At 44.1% G+C, this 25,626-nt stretch overlaps 1 protein-coding gene and 2 long non-coding RNA genes across 7 annotated transcripts; all 3 read right to left on the reverse strand.

Annotated features, from left to right (window-relative positions):
- Nucleotides 1–4,094: 4,094 nt before the first annotated feature.
- LOC139829896 (uncharacterized) lies at nt 4,095–8,776 on the reverse strand. 3 transcript variants are annotated; one of them, XR_011749033.1, is made up of 6 exons: nt 7,783–8,776; nt 7,625–7,701; nt 7,320–7,396; nt 6,360–6,435; nt 6,079–6,190; nt 4,095–4,342 (listed from the first exon to the last, which is right to left on the reverse strand). It is a non-coding gene; the product is annotated as an uncharacterized lncRNA (long non-coding RNA). The 3 variants fall into 3 exon arrangements; XR_007857678.2 differs by having other exon boundaries at nt 7,625–7,658; nt 7,747–8,775; XR_007857680.2 differs by lacking the exon at nt 6,360–6,435 and having other exon boundaries at nt 7,625–7,658; nt 7,747–8,774.
- Nucleotides 8,777–12,303: 3,527 nt separating this feature from the next.
- On the reverse strand, nt 12,304–16,255 carry LOC127311349 (uncharacterized). Of its 3 annotated transcripts, none has more exons than XR_011748989.1 (6): nt 15,987–16,255; nt 15,829–15,905; nt 15,524–15,600; nt 14,564–14,639; nt 14,283–14,394; nt 12,304–12,551 (listed from the first exon to the last, which is right to left on the reverse strand). It is a non-coding gene; the product is annotated as an uncharacterized lncRNA (long non-coding RNA). The 3 variants fall into 3 exon arrangements; XR_007857682.2 differs by having other exon boundaries at nt 15,829–15,862; nt 15,951–16,255; XR_007857685.2 differs by lacking the exon at nt 14,564–14,639 and having other exon boundaries at nt 15,829–15,862; nt 15,951–16,255.
- Nucleotides 16,256–20,181: 3,926 nt separating this feature from the next.
- Nucleotides 20,182–25,300, reverse strand: LOC127311348 (UDP-glycosyltransferase 86A1). Its single transcript, XM_051341768.2, has 2 exons — nt 24,463–25,300; nt 20,182–21,280 (listed from the first exon to the last, which is right to left on the reverse strand). Exons 1-2 carry the CDS (start codon nt 25,016–25,018, stop codon nt 20,379–20,381), a joined length of 1,458 nt encoding a protein of 485 aa, XP_051197728.1. The 5' UTR covers nt 25,019–25,300; the 3' UTR covers nt 20,182–20,378.
- Nucleotides 25,301–25,626: the final 326 nt, after the last annotated feature.

The following is a 25,626-nucleotide window of genomic DNA, read 5'->3' on the forward strand; positions in this document are numbered from 1 at the left end:
TTCATTTTGAAAAAATGAATCTAAAAAATAAAGGAAAAACTAGACCATCCCCTGTCCTTCTCTCTCCTCTCCTATCCCACCTTGCTTCCCCTTGCGACACTTGGCGGGCAGGGAGACCACTTCCCACCAAAATTCTAGCACCACAGCGTGCCATTTGTCGCGTGCGGCGCGAGTTGTCTTCCCTTCGTGAAGGTCGGTCTTTTATAACAATTTCGATTGACGGCGAATTAGGCAGCGAGCCGGCGAATGGCCGTGGGCATGGGGCGTGGTCGTGACCGGCCATCGGTGCCGCTGGGTGATGGCTTAGATCTTTCGGTGCAGTGAGTGACTCGGGTCATCTTGGCCGCACGTAGTGAGCAGCCCAGCAGGAGGGACTCGTGACTCCAACCGCCTACTCTCCAAGCTGAGAGCATTGCTAGTAGAGTCCGTATATCTCCAAACCGAAAACGCGGAGTTCGGTCTCCCGAACTGTTCAGTTTAGATGATTTTTCTCACGGCGTAGATTAGAAACCGAACTCGCGAACTGAAAAAACGAAAATCAAATATCGCGGAAAAATGTGATGTGACGATCTTGCGAAATTGAACCCGTTTTGCTCCGATCGAGCTACATTCGTCAATAATTTACATTAAACTAGCCAAAATATGTAGCAGTTCGAGCTACATTCGATAATTTGAGACCTAAACTACTAGATTAGGCCCCGGATTGTCACCGGGGCAGTTCTTACGGCAGCGCAGGGTTTTTCTGCGTCGGCGACTCCTACACAACGATGACCGCGTCCACCTCGAACGCCGCCGCCTCCGCCGAGATCCCGCAGGCTAGGGGGCGTCTGCGTCGTCGTCGTTGCCGTCACCGAGAGGGGGAATCGCCGGTAGCGACGGGCTGCACGAGCCGGCGGGGGGCGCCTCCTCGGATTCTCCTTCGCGCTCCTCCTTGCGCGCTGCCCGGCGCGCGAAAGCTCACGGCCACTTCCGTGTCGCCCGCTTCCAAGCGCCGTCGGAGCGCACCCACCTGGTGCGGTCCGCCTCCGACCGTACCGGCGGACGCGGAGCTGGCTTCCCACCGCCAAATCGGCCCCCTCCCCTACCTACGCGTCTAAAGCAGCCCATTGCGGATGGAGGGGTGGTGGTGGCAGCGGCGGAGCGGCGACGGCTGCGGCAGAATTGCTCGCCGGAGCAGAAGCAGGCGGGACGGAGGGAGTGGAAGCGGCGGAGGGGAGTAGGGTTTGGAAGCCGAACTCCCCTTCGTGGCCCCTTTTAATACGGGGCGGCTGCCGAGTTTCTCGGGCCCTCGAACTCGTTTTACGGGCCAGGCCGCGAGTTCGGGCTCCGTTCTGGCCCAGTTTCAGCCTGAACCCCTATTTCCGCTGGAGTTTTTCGGTTTCGGCCAGTTTTATGAATTCTGTTAGAGATGCTCTAACATCCGGCCGTCCGGCAAGATAGCTTCTCCATGTTTCTCAGTCTCCCTATCCCGTTCTGATTGTTGCATCTAGAATTGGCGAAAATTCTAGCTAGGTCATAGATTTTAATTAATTGTTAGTTACAGATTGTTATTTTGCTGTGTACGTAATGGCAGGGTAAAACCATGCATTGATTTTATAGAAGAAAGAGAGGTTAATGTAAAGTTAATGAAACGGAAAAATCTGAACCACGGACTGTATATTGATGGTTTATCATGTATATATTCTCTATTTCTTTTGGTTTCGAGTTGTTGCCACTTTTAATCTTGTCACATGCAGATGTATTGAGTTGGCGGTTGTAAAACTCAGTGGAGATTAGACTAATGGGATCTTGTGGCTTCCGGTAACCATTCACAATGATCTCCCACATCTCCACACTGCAGCTGCGAATATGAGACTCCATAGAGGATTTCCAAAAAGAAAAGTGAGTTCCATCAAAATGGGAAACATTCCCACTATGGTTTATATGAGGCATGGGTGAAGTGTTTTTGGGATAGTCATGATTGACTTCATGGAAACCTTCCGGAGGGACCGAAGTCCCACTAGTCGGGTTCTTAAGCATGGCACTCATTTGTGCCATTTGGCTTTGTACTTCATCCTCCTTCTTCTTTTTCCCAGCCTCATATGCTAAGAATATGGATTTCATCTCCTTAACTGAAAGGTTAGAATCTTCATCCAGGCCCTCGAATAGTTTATCCATCTCACTCTTAAGGTTGTGAAGCCCTTAAAAAGAGTCCAGGCTCTGATACCAATTCAAAGTTTAGAGATGGTAAACCTAGAGGGGGTGAATAGGTTTCTACAAATTTTAATTATTTCTTTGCAATATTAGGCTTTGCGGAATATAAAGGTGAGCCTAATGCAAACTAGGTGAGGCACCCTATATGATGATATAAGCAACTCGAACACGAAGGCTCTCACAAGCAAATATAACACAAGTAAAGAGTTCGGTTAGGGATAACCAATAGCACGTGGAGACGAGGGTTTATTCCCGTGTTCCCTTCCTTTGCAAGAAGGTACGTCATGTTTGGAAGGGTGGAGGTCCCACAAAGGATTCCCCAACGCCACGAAGGCTCACCCTATTCTCCGTAGCCTATCCCACGAAGGAATAGCTCACTCACTTGTGGTAGACTTTGAGGCAGCCTTCAAACCTTCACAATCTTGTCAGGAGCAAATCCACAGCCCGGATGCTTCCGGACCTCTTTTGCCTACCTAGGGTTTCCAAGGAACCCTAGAGAGCAAGTATCTCGATGAATACAAGGGGGAACAAGATTTGGCTCGGTGGAACTATAGATCAGGGTCTCCTCTATCTTTTCCTCGGAGGGATTCGAGTTTCGGTGGAGGAGGGAGATCTGAGGCTTTTGGTGTTTCTATCAATGGAGTATGAGAGAGAGAGCTCAAGAACAGTTTGTAATGTAGTGCCTGACTGTTCAGAGGTAGGAGAAGGGGTATTTATATGGTCACTTGAAATCTGGTCATTGCAACTTGTCCAGCTCAGCAATTCTTCGAGGAGCCCGGTCAACCGGGCCTGGGGCCGGGCCATCCGGCGCAGGGGCCGCTCCAACCGGTCCACTGGCCGAACCGGCCGGTCCAAACCGGGCATGGTGCCGGGCCGTGACCGGGCCAGGTCTTGGTCACGCAGTACATGCCTCTGGTTGCCACCGGAGCAGGAGCCGGTCCGCGCCGGGGTATCCGGTCCACAACCCGGTCCGACTGGGCGAGAGACCGGACCAGTCCGGTCCAAACCGGGTGGCAGGCCGGGCGAGCACCGGGCGAAGGGGAAATCTCCCCTGGGTGGTGCCCGGTGTGCACCGGTCCAGGGGCCGGTCGGCGTCGGGCCATCCGGTGCCAGGGCCGGTCAAACCGGACCACAGACCGGCCTGAGGCTGGAACGTCCTTCTCCATTTTTTCGAAGTGGGGTTCTCCCTTCACCTTCTTGTTCCATTGATACACCATTATGCCTATTTTGCTAATACCTGGGAATAATCTCATAGACGTGTATTAGTCCAAATACTCTAGCAACAGTGTCATTGTTACCAAAATAATGGATAAGGGTAAAATACCCTTACATTCCACCTCTCGACCTATGGAATCGCAAACACCTTCACCTCCACCCCCGCCGCCGCCACCCTCGCCGCCGCTGGTACTCGTCGGTGATGTTCTGGGAGCGTGATGATGTCGGAGCAGAAGTGGTCTTTCGGGGAGCGCCTCCCGTACCAAGAGCAGATGAGGATCGTACACGAGCGTGCGAGGCGTCACGAGCAGGAGAAGCTGGCGGAGGAGCGGAGACAGACGAAGCTGCGGCGGAAGCTGCTGCTCCTGCAGATCTTCTTGGCCTCGCCATGGGCGATCACCCAGATGGCGAAGGGTTTGCGTCCGCAGTTGTCAGGGCAGGGGCTCGAGGAGCAAATTGAATCGCCCAGGGGATGTTGGATCTCAGAGATGAGAACTACCCAGCGTGGGAGTTGGCGGCGCAAGGACTCGCCGATCTAGAGGCGATGATGCCGTAAGGGTTGTTGTGCCGTGTGTAACCTGCTCTCGCCGGCGACCAAGTAAGCTGTGGGGACCCCGGACTAGCTGTCCGAAATACCCTGTTATGTATACAGTTCACGTTCCCATGATCAGTGTGCCGTGAACACATAACCGAACTGATATCAAATTACATCATCCTTTACAAAATGGAATAAGAAAATTACAATAAAGTCACATGACCCATTTTTACAAGATAGCCTCGAAGGGCCTAATCTAATCATCAGAGTAGCAGAGTCACTTCAGCAGCGTAGAGCCCAAGTCATCTGCCTTAACCCTACAGGCAACTGACTGGGAAGACGTTCCTAGCTCGCATAGACGTCGTCAACTCCTTCTTCATCTGTCGAAGTCCTCCAGGTCTGGCCAAGTAAATAGCCAGGGACAAAGCCGTGAGTACATTTGAATTGTACTCGCAAACCATCAAGAAGGTGATAACAATTCTAACTAAAGAAGACAAGAGAGGAAGAATAGTTTCTCTGGTGGATATAGCATGTGAAAGAGAATCAATTTCTCTTGTGGATATAGAATGTGAAAGAGAATCAGTTTCTCTTGTGGATATAGCATCCCACATCACAGTTGAAGGGGACACTAAGAGGGTGATAAGACATTTCTATGACATCTCTATATCTTTGTTAAAGAAGAGTTCCTCTACATGAAACACTAGGAAGGGTCACCCGCTTTTGTTTCATTTTCCTCGACCATCTCCACATGGTCGGCACAACATCTTTCCCGTACCCTTCCGGTACTTCCAACACACATTTCCTTTGGAAATCATTTTTAAAACCAAAACTCGACACAGCTCTGTAACGGCCATCCCAACCGTCCATGACCGCGGACGCGGCTATTCGAATAGTTTTGACTCTGCAGAGTTTGTACACTTTCACCACAACTATCCGGATACCTATCGTGTGGGCATCATCCCCGCATAACGACATATGCCACGACGGATACCCGGACATAACCTTTCGCCCATTCGACTTAACACGAGGTCCTACCCTATGGAGTATGTACCTCCCCGGCACCGTGGCAGCTCACCTCCTTTTGAGCGTGGCTCCACCGCCAAGCCAGGAGACCCATAGTGTCTTCCGGACGGGTCAGCCCCGAAGGCCTCCCGTTATACTATTGTCCCAACCTCGACAACCCGGACTCGGGGGTAACCGTACCCTTGTATAGTTGTGCGGTGCCTCATGCTAAGAAGAACAAACGTCAAGTTAAGCCCCGTGCCCACGTTGGAGTAGCTATGGTTGCGCTGTGTAATTGTTCCGGGCGAATACAAAGAACCATGTGTCGTTTTTTTTTCTCAAAACCCAAGTCACACACACATTCCTTTTCTCAAACATGTTTGACAAGATCCTTTTTGCCTTCATAAACCATACACTTGGGTAAGGTTATCTTACCCAAGGTTTTCATAAACATTTACAACAAGGTAAACCTTGAGGGGTTCCCAACCTAAAGTTTTATGTAGGAGCTAAGATATAACAATGGCATGATGCTAGCCGTCATACCTCTAAGGAGATGATAATTGATGTGTCAAGGGGATCATACATGCTTAGGATAAGCACGCATGGGGACAACATAAGTAGGAGGATTCAACAAAGGGTCATGATGTTGATCATCATACCACTAAGAAGATGGTAAAATAGGTGGTCAAGGGGGCATACATGCTCGGGGTAAGCATGCATAACAACAACAAGGGGTTCAACATACTTGGGAGTAAGTATGTATAGCATCAACAAGAGGTTCGGCACACTTGGGAGTAAGTATGCATAGCATCACAAGGTAGAAGGTATAACAAGGGCATGATACTAACCATCATACCACTAAGGGGTGCAAAAAGGGTGTCAAGAGGTCGACACACTCAAGGTAAGTGGGCATACCCATCACATTTAGAGGGTACACCATGATCATGATGTTGACAACCACCATTCACACAAAGGGGGTTTGTCGGCGAGGTGCCAAAGAGAGTAAACATGCTCACGGTAAGCATGCTCCGACAACAAAAGTAGAAATCACACAAGATAGATCGAGAGACAATAATAATAGCAAAGTAACCACAATATGTGGTTCAACATTCAGAGATCAAGAGATGGCTTGCCTTGGCTTATTTGTCCCTGGACTTCTTCAACTTCATCAATATAAGAATCCCGTCAATATAAATAAAATCCTTGTCCGAACCACTTCTTCTTCTTCTCCGGAATCGTTCGCATCTATCGTCGAAAAATATAAAAGGAACACAATCAATCACATTGCACCAATCATAACAAGCATGCAACATTCAACAATCAACAAGCAATAGCTAACCACCTTACTACGGGCTAACATACAAAGAACTTATAGATACTACAAAGCAACTAAAAGAGAACCCATTTTATTTACCTAGTAAAGGTATGAGAGTATCACAACTTAGCAATTGCCTCTCTCGTTTATCACCAGGGTATCAACCAAATATCCCCTGGTAGATAACATCATAAAGATGACAAGTGCATTAGTTTGGCATCAAAAACATTCACATTATAATTTGAAACATTTTTGCAAAAGCGGGCAATCATTCTCCCTATTTTATAAAGCTTACATAACACTACACAAGAATAGGAAGCAAATGATATGCCCCACCATTTGAAAACTTAAGCAAAACAAAAGAGCTAAAGTTAAATTGCAGAGGTTTTGTTTTGCAAGCATAAAACAAAGGTTGCCCATCTCTACTAAAAAGAGTTGGTCAAGGGTTTTAAATAAACCGAAAAGTTTTGCTTCAACAATGCATGTCACACATAAACATTACTAACAGCAACAGAAATGTATGAACAGAGACTAATAATATTTTTCCTAGATGGCCAGTACTAATACAAGACTAACCCAATTGGAAACACCCAAAAATATCAAACCTACAATTTTAGGAATTTCTTTGAATCTGACTGTACAGAAAATAAGATCTGTAAGCCATAAATCGTAGAAACATCCTAAAAATATGAGGCCACTGGCATTTGAAAGGTAATTAAACAGAGATTCACACGCAATTGGATTTGGGTTCAAAATATTTCTGAAACTCTCACAAATGGATTTACAAGTTCACTGCATGTTTTCACCATTTGCTTTAACTATGGAGTTGCAGAAGAGATAAAGGTTTGAAACTTGTTTGAGATGATTAAGAAAACATTCAGCAATCCTACAGAAGTGGAATCACTCAATTAGGTTCAAAAATGGATTTTTGATGAATTAAAAGCTAACAGCCATGTCTGCAGAACACACAGAATAAGTTTAATTCACCACAAATCGTACACAACTCATAAAAATATGAGGTCAGCTGCATCTGAAAGGTATTGTAAAGGTGGTTCTTACCCAACTGGTTTCATTCAAAAATTCGTTTCCAAGCTCCTGATTTAATTCGACAAAGTCAGATCTGACCAGATCTTGATCTGTGAACCATTTCAATTCCATTAGGTCATTTGAAGTGAACCCAACGCAAAAATGAAGATACTGGAGAGGGATTTCACCCAAAATTGAGTTTGCTCAAAAAGGTTTTGTAAAACGGAAGAAATCTAACAAGCAATGATTCTGCATGTTTGCAGAACTTTATTTATCATGCAAAATCCGTAACGAATTTGAGGATGAGACAAACGCCAAGTTGTAGATATTTTCAATACCTATCTGCAGAACTTTGAACCACTCGATTTGGATCTGCACACGAGAATTGGCGGATTTTACAAGATCGTACCAGAATCTGAAACAGCAAGAAACAGAAATTACTGCAAGGTTTTGGACGAACTTTGCTCAAGAACTTCAGATCTGAGGATAGCTCAACCTTCTCCATGCTTGGACCAACATGCACCTGCATCAAGATCCAATCTTAGCAATGGAGGGAGAAGAAGAGGAGATTAAACCATCTAAGGTTGGGGAGAAGATGGAGGGGGAGGCTCTCATGGTGAGGATGAGCTTGAGGGAGGAAGGAGCTGCATCGTGGTGAGCTTTCCATGGCCATGGCCGGCCATGAAGCTAGGAGGAGCAGCAATTTCGTGGGGAGAGGTAGGAGGAGAGTGTGTGGGAGTGGAGGAGAGAGTGGGGAGTGGAAAAGTGAGAGCAAGTGAGGAGGGGGTGGGCTGCCAAGCCCCTTTATATAGAGGGAGAGGGGGTGGGCTGCCTCCTCATTGATTGGGTTGGTTGGGAGGTAGCCTCTTCATTGATTGGGTTAGTTGGGAGGCTGGTTTGGGGAAGAGATATTTGACCCAAGCTGAATTTATTTGTGGCATTGGGAAGGGACAAAGGAGGAGAGGCATCCCAAGGTGGAGTAATTATGTGAGAGAGAGGGAAATGGAGAGGCATGATGCATGTGTGCCATGGCATGGCCGGCCACATATTTTTGGCCATGCACAAGTGATCAACAAGAGATAATTGCTACACATGCATGACACCCAAGGTTGAGTGCCTCACAAATTACTAAAATGGTGGCCTAAAAAGATATACAATTTTAGGCAAAGTGATACTAATGCACAAGGGTGCTAAAGTAGATGGTGGTGACATTCTGACCTGATAAAAGATGTGTCCAAGAGATGATGGTGGTGATGGTGATTTAGACAATGGTAGAGCAAGGCTAGGAGAGATGGTGAGTGAAGTAACCATATACTCACAAGGATGAATATATTGACATACATCATCAATTCATGAGGTCAAGGTGATGATGGAAAATAATAGAGGAGTGAGATAGGCATAATGAAATATAAGTTGCTCTTCAAATAAGAGGTCAATTGGGAGTGATTTGAAAGTATCAAATGATTATCCATTTGATCAAGAATTGGAGGATGGAGGGGATACAATGTGGTAGATCAGAGATGTGCATAAGATGTGCAAATTTTGCCATTTGAGAAAGGATTCACTTGAAAAGTATATGGAACACCTCAATTGTCTAGACACAATTGGGAATGAACTCAAGTGGAATGGAATTTTGAAGATGTTGAGAGAAAACTAGTTGGAACATGGGGGTTCAACATATTCTACTTTCTCAAGTAAAGTAGAGTTTTTCTCAAATTTAAAGTAAACAAGAAATGGTATGGGTACCATAAACAAGCCTTTTGTTAAAAACAAAGCAACATAGAGAGTAATGTTTTAGAAATCAGTGCTTGGTAGAAATGGGATGAGAAAACAAAACCCATTTCAGTTCCTTGTTCTCTTTGAAGAATTATCTTGAAAATATTTAATAAAACTAGAAGTAGTTTTGTGATCAAAACTAGAGAAGGAAAATTAATAGGATTTTTGAGAGAGAAAACTAACTTAGGGAGAAGTGTTCTCAAGGGTAGATGATGGCTACAAAATGTACCCACCATTCCCACTCTTGGTTTTGTGAAGATTAAACTTGAATAAAGACAAGAGGTAAAATTGAAGGAAGTGATCTAGAGTTGAAACATTGAATAGGATACAAGATCAAGTTGAATATATGAGCTGCAAGGATTGACTGAGACATGCAAGACGTGGAGGTTGAAGAGGATGTTGCATAGATGAGATCCATGCATTGAGGTCAACAATAACAGTGGTGGTTGCTTAGATATCAACTGCCAAGGTCTGGAACTTATAAGCTTGCCAAAACAGATTGTTGACTTGGCTTCAGAATCAACCTATGATGAGTGGGTATAAGAGAAGGATGTGATGAGGGTAGATGATCCCAAATTTTGGATTCAAGGATGGTTTGAGCTGGACTAACACAAATAGGAATATCAAGATGGCACACTCATGTTGCCATCAGGAGAAGAGTTTGATGTAGTAAAAAGGAAAACAATTTTACCTAAGTCACACATGTGTTTTATTAGGTGAGTTGTATGTCTGACCACTAGAGGTGTTGTTCTTTGAGGTACTCAAGACAGAACTCAACAAGAAATCAAGACAATATATCTAGCGGCACATCAAAGCAATTCATCACAACAAACAAATCACGGCAATTCATCTAAATTAGTCTATAGAAAAAGTTTTTGTTCCCCCTAATTTTTGCAATATGGACAATTAATCAAGGTTGCAAAAGTTGGGGTGTTACAGATCTTCCACCCTTAAAATAATCTCGTCCCGAGATTACTGAGCGTAGAACTGGAGGGGTTGTAAAGTTTAACGAAAATTAGACTCCATTTTTATGTAGACATGCCTTTGTGTGGAGAGGGTCGCAACTTCAGCTTGTGAGAGACATGATGGATTTCTGACGATGGCGAGCTTCATGAAGAGGCTGACGACTCCGTGCAGATGTTGGATCTATACCTTCTTAATGATCCTAGCGGGGTTCATGATTGTGGGAGAGTTAGTGCACCCAATGGTGCTTGAGCAGGGTTGAAAACTTTTTAGAGTTAGCTTAAATTTAGTGGAAGACGAAGTCTTCCACCCTTAAAATTGTTCATCGGGGAGGGGGCGTTAAAAACTGTAAGCTTCGGCCACGGGTCTTGTCGGGCGCTTTTTGGAGAAGCCATTGATCTTTGGAGTTGAACATCTTCAGCGGGCGTTGAGTAGTCCACGGCTTCAAGAGGGGTTAGTGCATCCCACATTTCCAACGGTGTGTTAGAAAGGTTTAAAATGTTAGGGTTAGCTCCAACTTTTAGTGGAAGACTTCCACCCTTAAGATTTTTCATCGGGCTTTCGGAAAATCTTAGAGATTCTGCCTTGCGGTCCTGTCGGGGGCTTCTGAAGGAGTCATCGATCTTCCGTACTCAGTTGAAGAATCTTCAGGGGCGACGTGCAGACCGCAACTTCAAGAGGCACTCACGGTGTTAACTAAACCATAGGGGACGCGCCGTGAGTTAATAAGTTGATGAAACGCCTGGTTGGTACCCATATGAAGCAGCAATAGGGGTCGAAGACAATCTTCAGCTTGAGGGTCGGTGCTGACTTCGGTAGCAACTAAGAAGTTAGCGAGTAAACTACGCCTAAAGTCTTGAGTCTTGAGGTATCTTCAGAGCCTTCACTTGATGAGGACCAGATGAACCATGTGATGTAGCTTGGCTTTGACGCTATTGTTCACTCAACTTGTTAGACGGTGTGTTAGAGGGTAGTTTTCAAGAAAATATCCTCGAGGTTAGCGCGATTATGCTCCAAGGTTAGTCCAAATTAGTATGTCTTCTCGCAGAGGTGCAGTCATTCTTGAAGGTAGGGCTTCTTCTTTCTTGGCGTAGTCGAGATGCTCCAGCTGATATTGAAGGAAGTTAGCGTAGATGGGGGTTTGGGTTAGTTTTCCTGATGTTTGAAAAACAACTGCTAACGGGGGTAGAGTTAGAGCTTTTCGTTAACTTATCCAACTAACTAGCAGTTAGCAAAACATCGGCGAGGTAGGTGAGGGTGAAAACATCTTTGGGAGGCTTTCTAAGCTAGTTTATCACACTAAGGGTGTTTTTCAGACCGAAAAGCCAAGACAATTATACACACATCAAACAAACAAAAGACACTCAAGGCAGCACACAAGGGAACTACAAGCAATCATCAAACCAGGCATGGTAACCTAAGTACCCATGGAATGCCTAATGCGTGGGGGTAGCTCAATCAAAGCGATTGAGTTTGTCCTATCCATCCTATTGGTTTGGGGGCTGGTCACATATGTTGCCGTCTTCATTTTGCTCTTATGGACTCCAACATGGATTTTCGGGGCAGTTGGTTGCGAAGCAGGCCTGGTGTTCGGTCTTCTATGTTGAGGCGGAGGAGAAAACTGCGTAGTCTTCTTGCTCAACATCCCGGGGACGTGAGGTCTTCGAAGAGGTAGTTGTTGAGGTACTCCCGAAATCGTCAACTTCTTGTAGCTGGCCTAAAAATTACTAGTCAAGAACTGAGGACTTGATCCCAGATGACTGCAAAAAGTGCAAGTCCACGGAGGAAGAAGGTCAGCTCCTGACAGACTTTGGTGACAACCAAAGACATGATCCTTTATCCCTTTATGTGCACGGCTAAGTCGGCATCCAATCTTCAATAGCTGTCGTTGGAGATACACGAGTCTTCCCGAGGGATTGATCCATCTTTGAGTTTGAGTCTCCGGTCTGAGTTGGGGACATCGTCTAACATGTGGGTTTGAAGTGGATGAGACAATAGAGTAAGAATTTTCAAACATTTTAATAAAGCGGAGGGATAAGAATTTAGAAGCTTTGAAGAAATAAGAGGAGTAGAAGCTATGCTTCCTACTAAAGAAATAATTTGTTTCGTAAATAGTTTTTCCCAATTACTTGTCTCCTAACTAACGTCCATGCTAACTAAGGTCTCCTACAGTCAGGATGGCTCTGATACCAGCTCTGTGGGGACCCCGGACTAGCTGTCCGAAATACCCTGTTATGTATACAGTTCACGTTCCCATGATCAGTGTGCCGTGAACACATAACCGAACTGATATCAAATTACATCATCCTTTACAAAATGGAATAAGAAAATTACAATAAAGTCACATGACCCATTTTTACAAGATAGCCTCGAAGGGCCTAATCTAATCATCAGAGTAGCAGAGTCACTTCAGCAGCGTAGAGCCCAAGTCATCTGCCTTAACCCTACAGGCAACTGACTGGGAAGACGTTCCTAGCTCGCATAGACGTCGTCAACTCCTTCTTCATCTGTCGAAGTCCTCCAGGTCTGGCCAAGTAAATAGCCAGGGACAAAGCCGTGAGTACATTTGAATTGTACTCGCAAACCATCAAGAAGGTGATAACAATTCTAACTAAAGAAGACAAGAGAGGAAGAATAGTTTCTCTGGTGGATATAGCATGTGAAAGAGAATCAATTTCTCTTGTGGATATAGAATGTGAAAGAGAATCAGTTTCTCTTGTGGATATAGCATCCCACATCACAGTTGAAGGGGACACTAAGAGGGTGATAAGACATTTCTATGACATCTCTATATCTTTGTTAAAGAAGAGTTCCTCTACATGAAACACTAGGAAGGGTCACCCGCTTTTGTTTCATTTTCCTCGACCATCTCCACATGGTCGGCACAACATCTTTCCCGTACCCTTCCGGTACTTCCAACACACATTTCCTTTGGAAATCATTTTTAAAACCAAAACTCGACACAGCTCTGTAACGGCCATCCCAACCGTCCATGACCGCGGACGCGGCTATTCGAATAGTTTTGACTCTGCAGAGTTTGCACACTTTCACCACAACTATCCGGATACCTATCGTGTGGGCATCATCCCCGCATAACGACATATGCCACGACGGATACCCGGACATAACCTTTCGCCCATTCGACTTAACACGAGGTCCTACCCTATGGAGTATGTACCTCCCGGCACCGTGGCAGCTCACCTCCTTTTGAGCGTGGCTCCACCGCCAAGCCAGGAGACCCATAGTGTCTTCCGGACGGGTCAGCCCCGAAGGCCTCCCGTTATACTATTGTCCCAACCTCGACAACCCGGACTCGGGGGTAACCGTACCCTTGTATAGTTGTGCGGTGCCTCATGCTAAGAAGAACAAACGTCAAGTTAAGCCCCGTGCCCACGTTGGAGTAGCTATGGTTGCGCTGTGTAATTGTTCCGGGCGAATACAAAGAACCATGTGTCGTTTTTTTTCTCAAAACCCAAGTCACACACATTCCTTTTCTCAAACATGTTTGACAAGATCCTTTTTGCCTTCATAAACCATACACTTGGGTAAGGTTATCTTACCTAAGGTTTTCATAAACATTTACAACAAGGTAAACCTTGAGGGGTTCCCAACCTAAAGTTTTATGTAGGAGCTAAGATATAACAATGGCATGATGCTAGCCGTCATACCTCTAAGGAGATGATAATTGATGTGTCAAGGGGATCATACATGCTTAGGATAAGCACGCATGGGGACAACATAAGTAGGAGGATTCAACAAAGGGTCATGATGTTGATCATCATACCACTAAGAAGATGGTAAAATAGGTGGTCAAGGGGGCATACATGCTCGGGGTAAGCATGCATAACAACAACAAGGGGTTCAACATACTTGGGAGTAAGTATGTATAGCATCAACAAGAGGTTCGGCACACTTGGGAGTAAGTATGCATAGCATCACAAGGTAGAAGGTATAACAAGGGCATGATACTAACCATCATACCACTAAGGGGTGCAAAAAGGGTGTCAAGAGGTCGACACACTCAAGGTAAGTGGGCATACCCATCACATTTAGAGGGTACACCATGATCATGATGTTGACAACCACCATTCACACAAGGGGGTTTGTCGGCGAGGTGCCAAAGAGAGTAAACATGCTCACGGTAAGCATGCTCCGACAACAAAAGTAGAAATCACACAAGATAGATCGAGAGACAATAATAATAGCAAAGTAACCACAATATGTGGTTCAACATTCAGGGATCAAGAGATGGCTTGCCTTGGCTTATTTGTCCCTGGACTTCTTCAACTTCATCAATATAAGAATCCCGTCAATATAAATAAAATCCTTGTCCGAACCACTTCTTCTTCTTCTCCGGAATCGTTCGCATCTATCGTCGAAAAATATAAAAGGAACACAATCAATCACATTGCACCAATCATAACAAGCATGCAACATTCAACAATCAACAAGCAATAGCTAACCACCTTACTACGGGCTAACATACAAAGAACTTATAGATACTACAAAGCAACTAAAAGAGAACCCATTTTATTTACCTAGTAAAGGTATGAGAGTATCACAACTTAGCAATTGCCTCTCTCGTTTATCACCAGGGTATCAACCAAATATCCCCTGGTAGATAACATCATAAAGATGACAAGTGCATTAGTTTGGCATCAAAAACATTCACATTATAATTTGAAACATTTTTGCAAAAGCGGGCAATCATTCTCCCTATTTTATAAAGCTTACATAACACTACACAAGAATAGGAAGCAAATGATATGCCCCACCATTTGAAAACTTAAGCAAAACAAAAGAGCTAAAGTTAAATTGCAGAGGTTTTGTTTTGCAAGCATAAAACAAAGGTTGCCCATCTCTACTAAAAAGAGTTGGTCAAGGGTTTTAAATAAACCGAAAAGTTTTGCTTCAACAATGCATGTCACACATAAACATTACTAACAGCAACAGAAATGTATGAACAGAGACTAATAATATTTTTCCTAGATGTCCAGTACTAATACAAGACTAACCCAATTGGAAACACCCAAAAATATCAAACCTACAATTTTAGGAATTTCTTTGAATCTGACTGTACAGAAAATAAGATCTGTAAGCCATAAATCGTAGAAACATCCTAAAAATATGAGGCCACTGGCATTTGAAAGGTAATTAAACAGAGATTCACACGCAATTGGATTTGGGTTCAAAATATTTCTGAAACTCTCACAAATGGATTTACAAGTTCACTGCATGTTTTCACCATTTGCTTTAACTATGGAGTTGCAGAAGAGATAAAGGTTTGAAACTTGTTTGAGATGATTAAGAAAACATTCAGCAATCCTACAGAAGTGGAATCACTCAATTAGGTTCAAAAATGGATTTTTGATGAATTAAAAGCTAACAGCCATGTCTGCAGAACACACAGAATAAGTTTAATTCACCACAAATCGTACACAACTCATAAAAATATGAGGTCAGCTGCATCTGAAAGGTATTGTAAAGGTGGTTCTTACCCAACTGGTTTCATTCAAAAATTCGTTTCCAAGCTCCTGATTTAATTCGACAAAGTCAGATCTGACCAGATCTTGATCTGTGAACCATTTCAATTCCATTAGGTCATTTGAAGTGAACCCAACGCAAAAATGAAGGTACTGGAGAGGGCTTTCACCCAAAATTGAGTTTGCTCAAAAAGGTTTTGTAAAACGGAAGAAATCTAACAAACAATGATTCTGCATGTTTGCAGAACTTTATTTATCATGCAAAATCCGTAACGAATTTGAGGATGAGACAAACGCCAAGTTGTAGATATTTTCAATACCTATCTGCAGAACTTTGAACCACTCGATTTGGATCTGCACACGAGAATTGGCGGATTTTACAAGATCGTACCAGAATCTGAAACAGCAAGAAACAGAAATTACTGCAAGGTTTTGGACGAACTTTGCTCAAGAACTTCAGATCTGAGGATAGCTCAACCTTCTCCATGCTTGGACCAACATGCACCTGCATCAAGATCCAATCTTAGCAATGGAGGGAGAAGAAGAGGAGATTAAACCATCTAAGGTTGGGGAGAAGATGGAGGGGGAGGCTCTCATGGTGAGGATGAGCTTGAGGGAGGAAGGAGCTGCATCGTGGTGAGCTTTCCATGGCCATGGCCGGCCATGAAGCTAGGAGGAGCAGCAATTTCGTGGGGAGAGGTAGGAGGAGAGTGTGTGGGAGTGGAGGAGAGAGTGGGGAGTGGAAAAGTGAGAGCAAGTGAGGAGGGGGTGGGCTGCCAAGCCCTTTATATAGAGGGAGAGGGGGTGGGCTGCCTCCTCATTGATTGGGTTGGTTGGGAGGTAGCCTCTTCATTGATTGGGTTAGTTGGGAGGCTGGTTTGGGGAAGAGATATTTGACCCAAGCTGAATTTATTTGTGGCATTGGGAAGGGACAAAGGAGGAGAGGCATCCCAAGGTGGAGTAATTATGTGAGAGAGAGGGAAATGGAGAGGCATGATGCATGTGTGCCATGGCATGGCCGGCCACATATTTTTGGCCATGCACAAGTGATCAACAAGAGATAATTGCTACACATGCATGACACCCAAGGTTGAGTGCCTCACAAATTACTAAAATGGTGGCCTAAAAAGATATACAATTTTAGGCAAAGTGATACTAATGCACAAGGGTGCTAAAGTAGATGGTGGTGACATTCTGACCTGATAAAAGATGTGTCCAAGAGATGATGGTGGTGATGGTGATTTAGACAATGGTAGAGCAAGGCTAGGAGAGATGGTGAGTGAAGTAACCATATACTCACAAGGATGAATATATTGACATACATCATCAATTCATGAGGTCAAGGTGATGATGGAAAATAATAGAGGAGTGAGATAGGCATAATGAAATATAAGTTGCTCTTCAAATAAGAGGTCAATTGGGAGTGATTTGAAAGTATCAAATGATTATCCATTTGATCAAGAATTGGAGGATGGAGTGTATACAATGTGGTAGATCAGAGATGTGCATAAGATGTGCAAGTTTTGCCATTTGAGAAAGGATTCACTTGAAAAGTATATGGAACACCTCAATTGTCTAGACACAATTGGGAATGAACTCAAGTGGAATGGAATTTTGAAGATGTTGAGAGAAAACTAGTTGGAACATGGGGGTTCAACATATTCTACTTTCTCAAGTAAAGTAGAGTTTTTCTCAAATTTAAAGTAAACAAGAAATGGTATGGGTACCATAAACAAGCCTTTTGTTAAAAACAAAGCAACATAGAGAGTAATGTTTTAGAAATCAGTGCTTGGTAGAAATGGGATGAGAAAACAAAACCCATTTCAGTTCCTTGTTCTCTTTGAAGAATTATCTTGAAAATATTTAATAAAACTAGAAGTAGTTTTGTGATCAAAACTAGAGAAGGAAAATTAATAGGATTTTTGAGAGAGAAAACTAACTTAGGGAGAAGTGTTCTCAAGGGTAGATGATGGCTACAAAATGTACCCACCATTCCCACTCTTGGTTTTGTGAAGATTAAACTTGAATAAAGACAAGAGGTAAAATTGAAGGAAGTGATCTAGAGTTGAAACATTGAATAGGATACAAGATCAAGTTGAATATATGAGCTGCAAGGATTGACTGAGACATGCAAGACGTGGAGGTTGAAGAGGATGTTGCATAGATGAGATCCATGCATTGAGGTCAACAATAACAGTGGTGGTTGCTTAGATATCAACTGCCAAAGTCTGGAACTTATAAGCTTGCCAAAACAGATTGTTGACTTGGCTTCAGAATCAACCTATGATGAGTGGGTATAAGAGAAGGATGTGATGAGGGTAGATGATCCCAAATTTTGGATTCAAGGATGGTTTGAGCTGGACTAACACAAATAGGAATATCAAGATGGCACACTCATGTTGCCATCAGGAGAAGAGTTTGATGTAGTAAAAAGGAAAACAATTTTACCTAAGTCACACATGTGTTTTATTAGGTGAGTTGTATGTCTGACCACTAGAGGTGTTGTTCTTTGAGGTACTCAAGACAGAACTCAACAAGAAATCAAGACAATATATCTAGCGGCAGATCAAAGCAATTCATCACAACAAATAAATCACGGCAATTCATCTAAATTAGTCTATAGAAAAAGTTTTTGTTCCCCCTAATTTTTGCAATATGGACAATTAATCAAGGTTGCAAAAGTTGGGGTGTTACATAAGCGTTGATTCTATTTCTCTGGTTGTGTAGTAGTTGTATCAAATAAGTTAGAATTTCTGATAAATGCTACTCTGTGTGTAGTAGTTTAATGTTAAGTCTAGTCCTCTGCCTTGAATGTCATAAGTTGGAATGCCACTGATTTAGTTTATCAATATGGTTTGGGTCAAAACTGATTGTGTTTTCAGTTTTCCTCTCTGTTTGCTTTGCTGAATAATTAACCTTACATGTATAGGCGGCCAAACCTTCAAATTATTCCAACCCTAGCTACCTATGGCAAATTTGTATTAATTACATTAGATTTTATTCAGTTTATTAAGCATTATAAAGGGCACTCTTTAGCCTTCATATATGCATGATCACAGTTTACTAAGTGATTAAGAGTGCTTATTCTAGTTACAGATAGGCGTCAGAAGCTACTGATTTGACTTCTAGATGACCTTACCCTACTTAGGCCATCATTAGGGGAAACTTAACATGGAACTTCTTAGCGTAGGAGCTAAAGCAGTTGTCAGTCAACATAAGATGATGCATATGTCATCTGATCTCTTCGACGTCTAATCATATGCATGAGTCAACTCCAGCTGTCTCTACTTGCATTGGAAAACTGATGCTATATATGCCTGATCATACATGGTGCCAACGACTATTTTTCCGTTATACTTCCTAACCAAAAGTGCTAATTGCAAGTACATAACTTCCTAAACATAAATTGCAACTACATAACTTGCTGATGCCGCCCCTGCCTAGAATGGTAGAGTTCTTCTACAACCTGAATTGGAAATGACATGTTAATAGTAAATTTTAATATGTTCAATTCTGTAATTAGGATAGCATGGAGGCACTCACTTCTAGTTAAGTTTGCATTTCTTGCTACGTCTGTTGTGACCTAGCTCTTTGCAAGCACCGCACTTAATTTTGTGCTTATCGTATGATAGAGGTCTTCCATTTTTGACTTGGTCCGGTTGTCATCATGTTTGTTTTCCTAGTTTTGCTTATTTGCACTGACAAGTGATTAACTTGGCAATGACTACAGATTGTAAACTTAGGATTTCATGAAAATAGAGAGCAAGTAGAACTCAAAGGTTATCAGACGAACAAAGGCGTCCAACTCGAAATATTACGGTGGCTACGGTTTCACAAATCATCGATCCTCTTTTTGGCCTCGACTTCGCCTTTATATAGGAGGCGCAACCGAGGCTTTTCGTGTTACACAAGTTTATATACACCGTACCGGATTAGGCCTTTCCATATGTTGCTTACATTTTTTCCTATATTAACTCTATTTCCTTAACTCGCACGTCCTCATCTTCATGGGCCTTCAAACCTTCGAGTCCGTTGGGCCTTGAAGTCTTCAGGTACATAGACTAGGGACACACGCACAACATGTCTTTTGGGTATACCCATGGCAGTATCCCCCAAGATTTTATTCAAGCTGTAAGATCGAGCAAAATCTCCATCTTTCATCTTTTACGACTTCTTCGATTCCATGTAAATAATATTTTGTTCGACATCTATATTATACAGGGATATTGATAAATGAGGTTGGTTCATCTGACGGATCGGGTACCAGTTAATTGCTCTAGTGACAATTTCGTATAAATCTACTTCAAATTCAAGTCCCTGGACTCGAATCTGGAATACTGACGTAATTCAGGACGTGGCGCTTTAGGACTTATAGAAAACTGAATTCTAGCTAAATTATCGGGTACCCAATGTATCTGTCGGGATTTTCTTCACATCTGCTGATGTGGATAAAGTAGGAGAGCGCATTCAGGTGCGATGTCACGCCACAGGACGGATCCTGGGGTTTTACCTTCGTGATCACTTTACAAATCACGGCATCCAGAGTTTTTATCGCGGCGGACTGATACGTCGCAAATGTATCTATAATTTTTTGATGCTCTATGCTTGTTTTACACCAATTCTATTATGTTTTACTTACACCGTGCTAGTTCCAGTTTGTGACTTTTTTAAGATTTTGAGAAGAGTTGCTCTTTGAAGAGCACAGTATAAAATTTTACTCGGTGACTTTGGAAAAAGCTAATGCGTGCTATGGTTCAGCATAGCCCGACACAATCGCAAAACAGTCATCATCATCATCATGACATAAATCAGCAAAGGGAAATCCTAAGGACGTGATTAGTAGCTGCATCCGCTGCCACTTGACAATCGCTCAACCGCCGCACCGGCGCGTGAGCTCGTCGACGAAGTCGTTGAAGCCCCGTTGCGACGACCCGCCGGGCGCCGCGGCGGCCTCGAGCGTGGCCCTGACCTTCTTCACCGCTTGCCGGAGCTCCTCCCCCTCCTCCCCGGACATCACCTCGTCGATCCTCTCCGTCACCTCCTGCGCGAAGACGGCGCCGCGGTCCCCGATGGGCACGCCGACGCGCCACTCCCGCACGACGAGCCGGCGGTTGGTCAGCTGGTCGGTGAGCAGCGGGAAGCACAGCATGGGCACGCCCGCCCACACGCTCTCCAGCACGGAGTTCCACCCGCAGTGGGTGAGGAAGCCGCCCACCGCCGCGTGGGAGAGCACCTCCACCTGGCAGCACCACGGCACCACCAGCCCGCGCCCGGCGGCCGCCGCCGCGAACCCCTCCGGCAGCGGGTCCGGGTCCTCGGAGCTCACGATGTCCGGCCGCATCACCCACAGGAACCGCGCGCCGCTCGCCAGCACGCCGCCCGCGATCTCGTGCAGCTCCTGCTTGGTGATGTGCGCGTAGCTGCCGAAGGAGATGTAGAGCACGGACCCCGCCGGCTGCGCGTCCAGCCAGCCGGAGCAATCCGACTCCGCCCACATGGAGGTGGCCACCACGCTGTGGGCGAACCCGGCGGGGAAGATGGGGCCGACGGCGTAGAAGGGCTTCTTGGAGCGGAGCGCCGCGATGGTGGACGGCTCCAGCTCCTCCACGGTGTTGCAGAGGACGTAGTCGGCGTCGTGCGCCTCCTCGAAGGCCTTGAAGATGATGCGGTGCACCACGCTGCTGGTGTCCGTGTCCTGGAGGTACGACATCAGCTCGTGCGGCTCGATCGCCGGCACGCCGGGGATGTACGTGATCGTGTCCGTCCGTGGCTCTGCAACACATCCCATAGGGAATCGTCAAAATGTACATCTTGTAGCTTTCAGTTTACAATTTACATGCCAAAAATTAACAGTTTTCCTAACTTTCAGGTTTCAGCTAATTGAAAATTAAGTTAGTGCTAGTTAAATTCCACACCATTCGCATTGTATCGCAATTCATGCACCTATGATTTGTAAGTTGGATTGCAACTCAGGATTTTTCAATTAGGCTGCTCATAGTGGGAGTAACATAGGTAGTAACATCACACACCCCAAAGCATTTTGGTGACATGGCATGACAATGAATGAAGAAAGATAGTGGGGTGGTAACTAGCTATGTTACCATAACATCACACTTTTCAAGACAAGATGAGTCTATAATCTAATAAATATAACATCCATGACATCACATATATGTAACTACCCACTATGAAGGTAGTAACATAGGATAGTAACATGCGCCATGTTACTACTCTATGTTACTCCCCACTATGAATAGTCTTACACGTGGGGACGCAACTAAAAAGAATATTGTCAGCCATTATATTTGCTACGTGATTCGTGCTAGTCATAGATTGTAATATTAAGATTGAGTGACATCATCTAACTAATTAAGAACTAAGTTAATTCTCATTCGACCAAGAATTAGCCACATCAAGACATTAATGGTGCCTAAGTGAAATATAATATGAGGCACGCTTTGCTGCGTTTACTAAGAGCAAATTTAATAGTATAGCCAGCTCCTAGCTATAAGCTATGTGCCATGTCATTTGTAGCTAATATAGAGCCAACATGTATAATAGTGAGCTATAATCATGTACTACTTTATCAATGGATGGTCCATATTTCACTCTCACAAAGTGCCTAGGAGCACATGCTAGAGCTGGCTCTTGCATGAGAGCCCACTCCTCTTCTCTCTCCTCCTCTCTCTCCTCCAACTAAGCATGAATATATTATTTTAACCCTTATAGCCAGCTGATTAGGACTTATTATACTTGCTCTAAGAGCAATTCCAATAGTGTAGTCAGTTGCTGGCTATAAGTCAAGTGTCATGTCACCTATAGCCAACTTAGAGCCAACATATACAATAGTGCGCTACAAAAATATAGTACTTTATCAATGTATGACACACCTTTCACTCTCACAAAGTACCTAGGAGCACGTGCTAGAGCTGCCTCTTACATAAGAGCAGGAACAATAATACAGCCATCAGCTGGCTCTATACTTATGCCATGTCATCAGTAGTTAGCAACAATAAGCACTCATATAATAGGCTGGCTACTAGATTGGCTATATAGAATATTTAAATATTTAATGTGTGCATGTAATGGACATGCATGCAAGACTCAATGGGTGACATCGCCGGCTCAAGCACTCACGGGCGAGCTGCATGCAGGCTACAGTGTGTTGTGTTTTGTGCTATAGCCGGGCTGCACATGTAGCGCCCGCTTTCTTCTCTCTCCTCTCTTCTCTTTCCTCCACATAGGATTTTAGTAATATAAAATTTCTTGCAGCCTGTTGAGTAGGATCTATTGTACTTGCTCTAAGAGCTCACTCTCCTTCTCTCTCCTCCTCTCTCTCCTCCAACTAAGCAATAATATATTATTTTAATCCTTATAGCCAGCTGACTAAGACTTATTATACTTGCTCTAAGAGCAGGAATAATAATACAGCCAGCAGCTGGCTCTATACTTATGCCATGTCATCAGTAGTTAGCAACAATAAGCACTCATATAATAGGCTGGCTACTAGATTGGCTATATAGAATATTTAAATATTTAATGTGTGCATGTAATGGACATGCATGCAAGACTCAATGGGTGACATCGCCGGCTCAAGCACTCACGGCGAGCTGCATGCAGGCTGCAGTGTGTTGTGTTTTGTGCTATAGCCGGGCTGCACATGTAGCGCCGCTTTCTTCTCTCTTCTCTCTTCTCTTTCCTCCACATAGGATTTTAGTAATATAAAATTTCTTGTAGCCTGCTGAGTAGGATCTATTGTACTTGCTCTAAGAGCTCACTCTCCTTCTCTCTCCTCCTCTCTCTCCTCCAACTAAGCAATAATATATTATTTTAATCCTTATAGCCAGCTGATTAGGACTTATTGTACTTGCTCTAAGCATTTTTAATAGTATAGCCGATAGCTGCCTATAAGATATTGACATGTCATCTATAATCAGTCTTATAGTCACTATGCATAATAGCTAGGTAGAAAAATACACTATTTTACTATTACATGACCAGTGCTCACCCTGATAAAATGCCTAGAACCACGTGCTATAGTTGACTCTTATATTAGAACCCACTTATATTTTCTTTCATATTCTCTCTTATCGAGTTAACATAAATATAATATTAAAATTATTATAGTCTATTGATTAGGTCTTTTTGTACTTGCTCTAAAGACACGGTTGACTTTTCTGGTTTTCATTCACTTGATATCTGTTAACCAAACCAAATACTCTCTTCTGCTTATAATATGATGCACATAATTTTTCGTGCAAGTAAAACCTAGCAAACTTGATCACAGATATAGATAATAATACGAATATCTACTATACTATACACATATAATATTAAAATATATTTCATAATAATTTAAAAAACATTAGTTTCTCATTGTATATATTTATATTCTTATCAATATGCATGGTTAAACTTTATGAAGTTTGATTTTGATCAAACTTAATATACAACATATTTTGGACAGGATCACATGAGGGAGTATGTTATACGGAGTATCTTCGATTATACCCTTCCATAGTTAGGGCATGTATATTTGCATATAATCAGATCAGGCCATTATGATTAGGATTGTAATTGATTACTTCCAAGCCAATCTTGTAACACTATTAATTCAAGATGACACTAGACCCACGATTGCACGATCTAAATTGTCTTTCAATTACAATACATGTCCATAAATTTTGCTTAAAAACATAGTACTATGAAATAAAAGGATTTCGCAAGACAAATATAACAATATCATTTGTGAGAAATCATATATTTTAGTATATTATACTAGTGAGTTCATATGTATTTGGTAACCTTGTTATGTTTTATTACATAGCTAAATGTCACCATCATCATCGTCATGGTGCCTTTGGAATATTCGGATACTTTTCCTCCCGGCCAGGATCAAACCGGGTTGGTGAAGAAAACAAACATTTTAGCAGGAAAAGAAAAGACTTTTTTACCTTTGCATTTGAAGTGTCCGTGCTTGGTGAGCAGGTCCATGTGGTAGTAGAGGGCGAAGATGAGCGCCGGCTCCGTCCAGAATGAGACGTACGGCACGCCGAGCTTCCTGGCCAGCGTGGCCGGCCAGACGAAGAAGGTGTCGGCGACGAGGCAGGTGGATGCCGGGTCGACGACGATGCGGCGGAGCAGCTCCTCGACGTGCGCCGGGAGCACGTGCAGCACGCCCTCCATGAACTGGTCGTGGTTGAGCGAGCGGTCGAAGCCGAGCGGGAAGCCGTCGCCGACGAGCTCGTAGCGCACGTCGGCGCAGCGCGCGCCGGCGAAGACGTCGTAGCGGAGCGGGTCGACGCCGAGGGCGAGGGCGGTGCGCTGGTGCACGGACTCGGTGTTGACGAAGGTGACGGCGAAGCCCCGCGCCGCCAGGCGCAGCGAGAGGTGCGCCGCCGGGATGACGTGGCCCTGCATCGGGTACGGGATCACCACGGCGTGCGGCTTCTTCCGGCGGCCGTTGCCGTTGCCGTTGGCCTCGTGCGCCATGGGCGGCAATGGATCCATCTCGGAGCTCAGCTCAGCTCAGCTCGGCTCAGGGACACTGTTGCTGAGGGAACAGGAGCTGGATCTATGGATTATATATGAGACGCAATGGAAGAGGTCTCCCTCCCTCTCGATTGGATGTTAGGCAAAATTAAAGAGCTCTCTACGAGCTCGCCGAACTGAGACGACTTTGGAGACGATGGAGAGATGCACGGCGCATGTTAGGCACCCGGATTTTCTGGCCGCCGGGCACGCGAAGCTAGCGCGGAATCCCATGTATACCAGCTAGATTTACGACACTTGACACTGTTTCTGATTTGGGGTGTTATATATGGTTTCGTTCGTGGACCTAGCCACGGGGTCTTGTCCTATGCATCCATTCAGATTCTTAACTCTTTTTTTCCATCGATTGTTTTGGTTTTTCACGTGGTAGATGGGAACGACCCCACCATCCAGTCATCCACTAGTAGATCTGGATCGAGGAGCACAGGGACCAGTTCTTCTACACCATGTGGAATTTTGGCGCCATATTCCTTCGTGGAATCCGGTGAAAAAGTTGTGTAAAATATCATGTTTCCTATTGGAGGGCAGATTCCTTATGGAACATTTCGGCAAAAGTTCATATAAGT

The sequence above is a fragment of the Lolium perenne genome, chromosome 7 (genome assembly GCF_019359855.2).
Source record: "Lolium perenne isolate Kyuss_39 chromosome 7, Kyuss_2.0, whole genome shotgun sequence".
Classification (NCBI taxonomy): domain Eukaryota; kingdom Viridiplantae; phylum Streptophyta; class Magnoliopsida; order Poales; family Poaceae; genus Lolium; species Lolium perenne.

Excerpts from the sequence above, each read along its gene's own strand:
- LOC127311348 (XM_051341768.2), bottom strand. The coding sequence starts at position 25,018 with ATGGATCCATTGCCGCCCATGGCGCACGAGGCCAACGGCAACGGCAAC. Across the intron at positions 21,281-24,462 it reads CGGACACTTCAAATGCAAAG|AGCCACGGACGGACACGATC; the intron begins GTAAAAAAGTCT and ends GATGTGTTGCAG.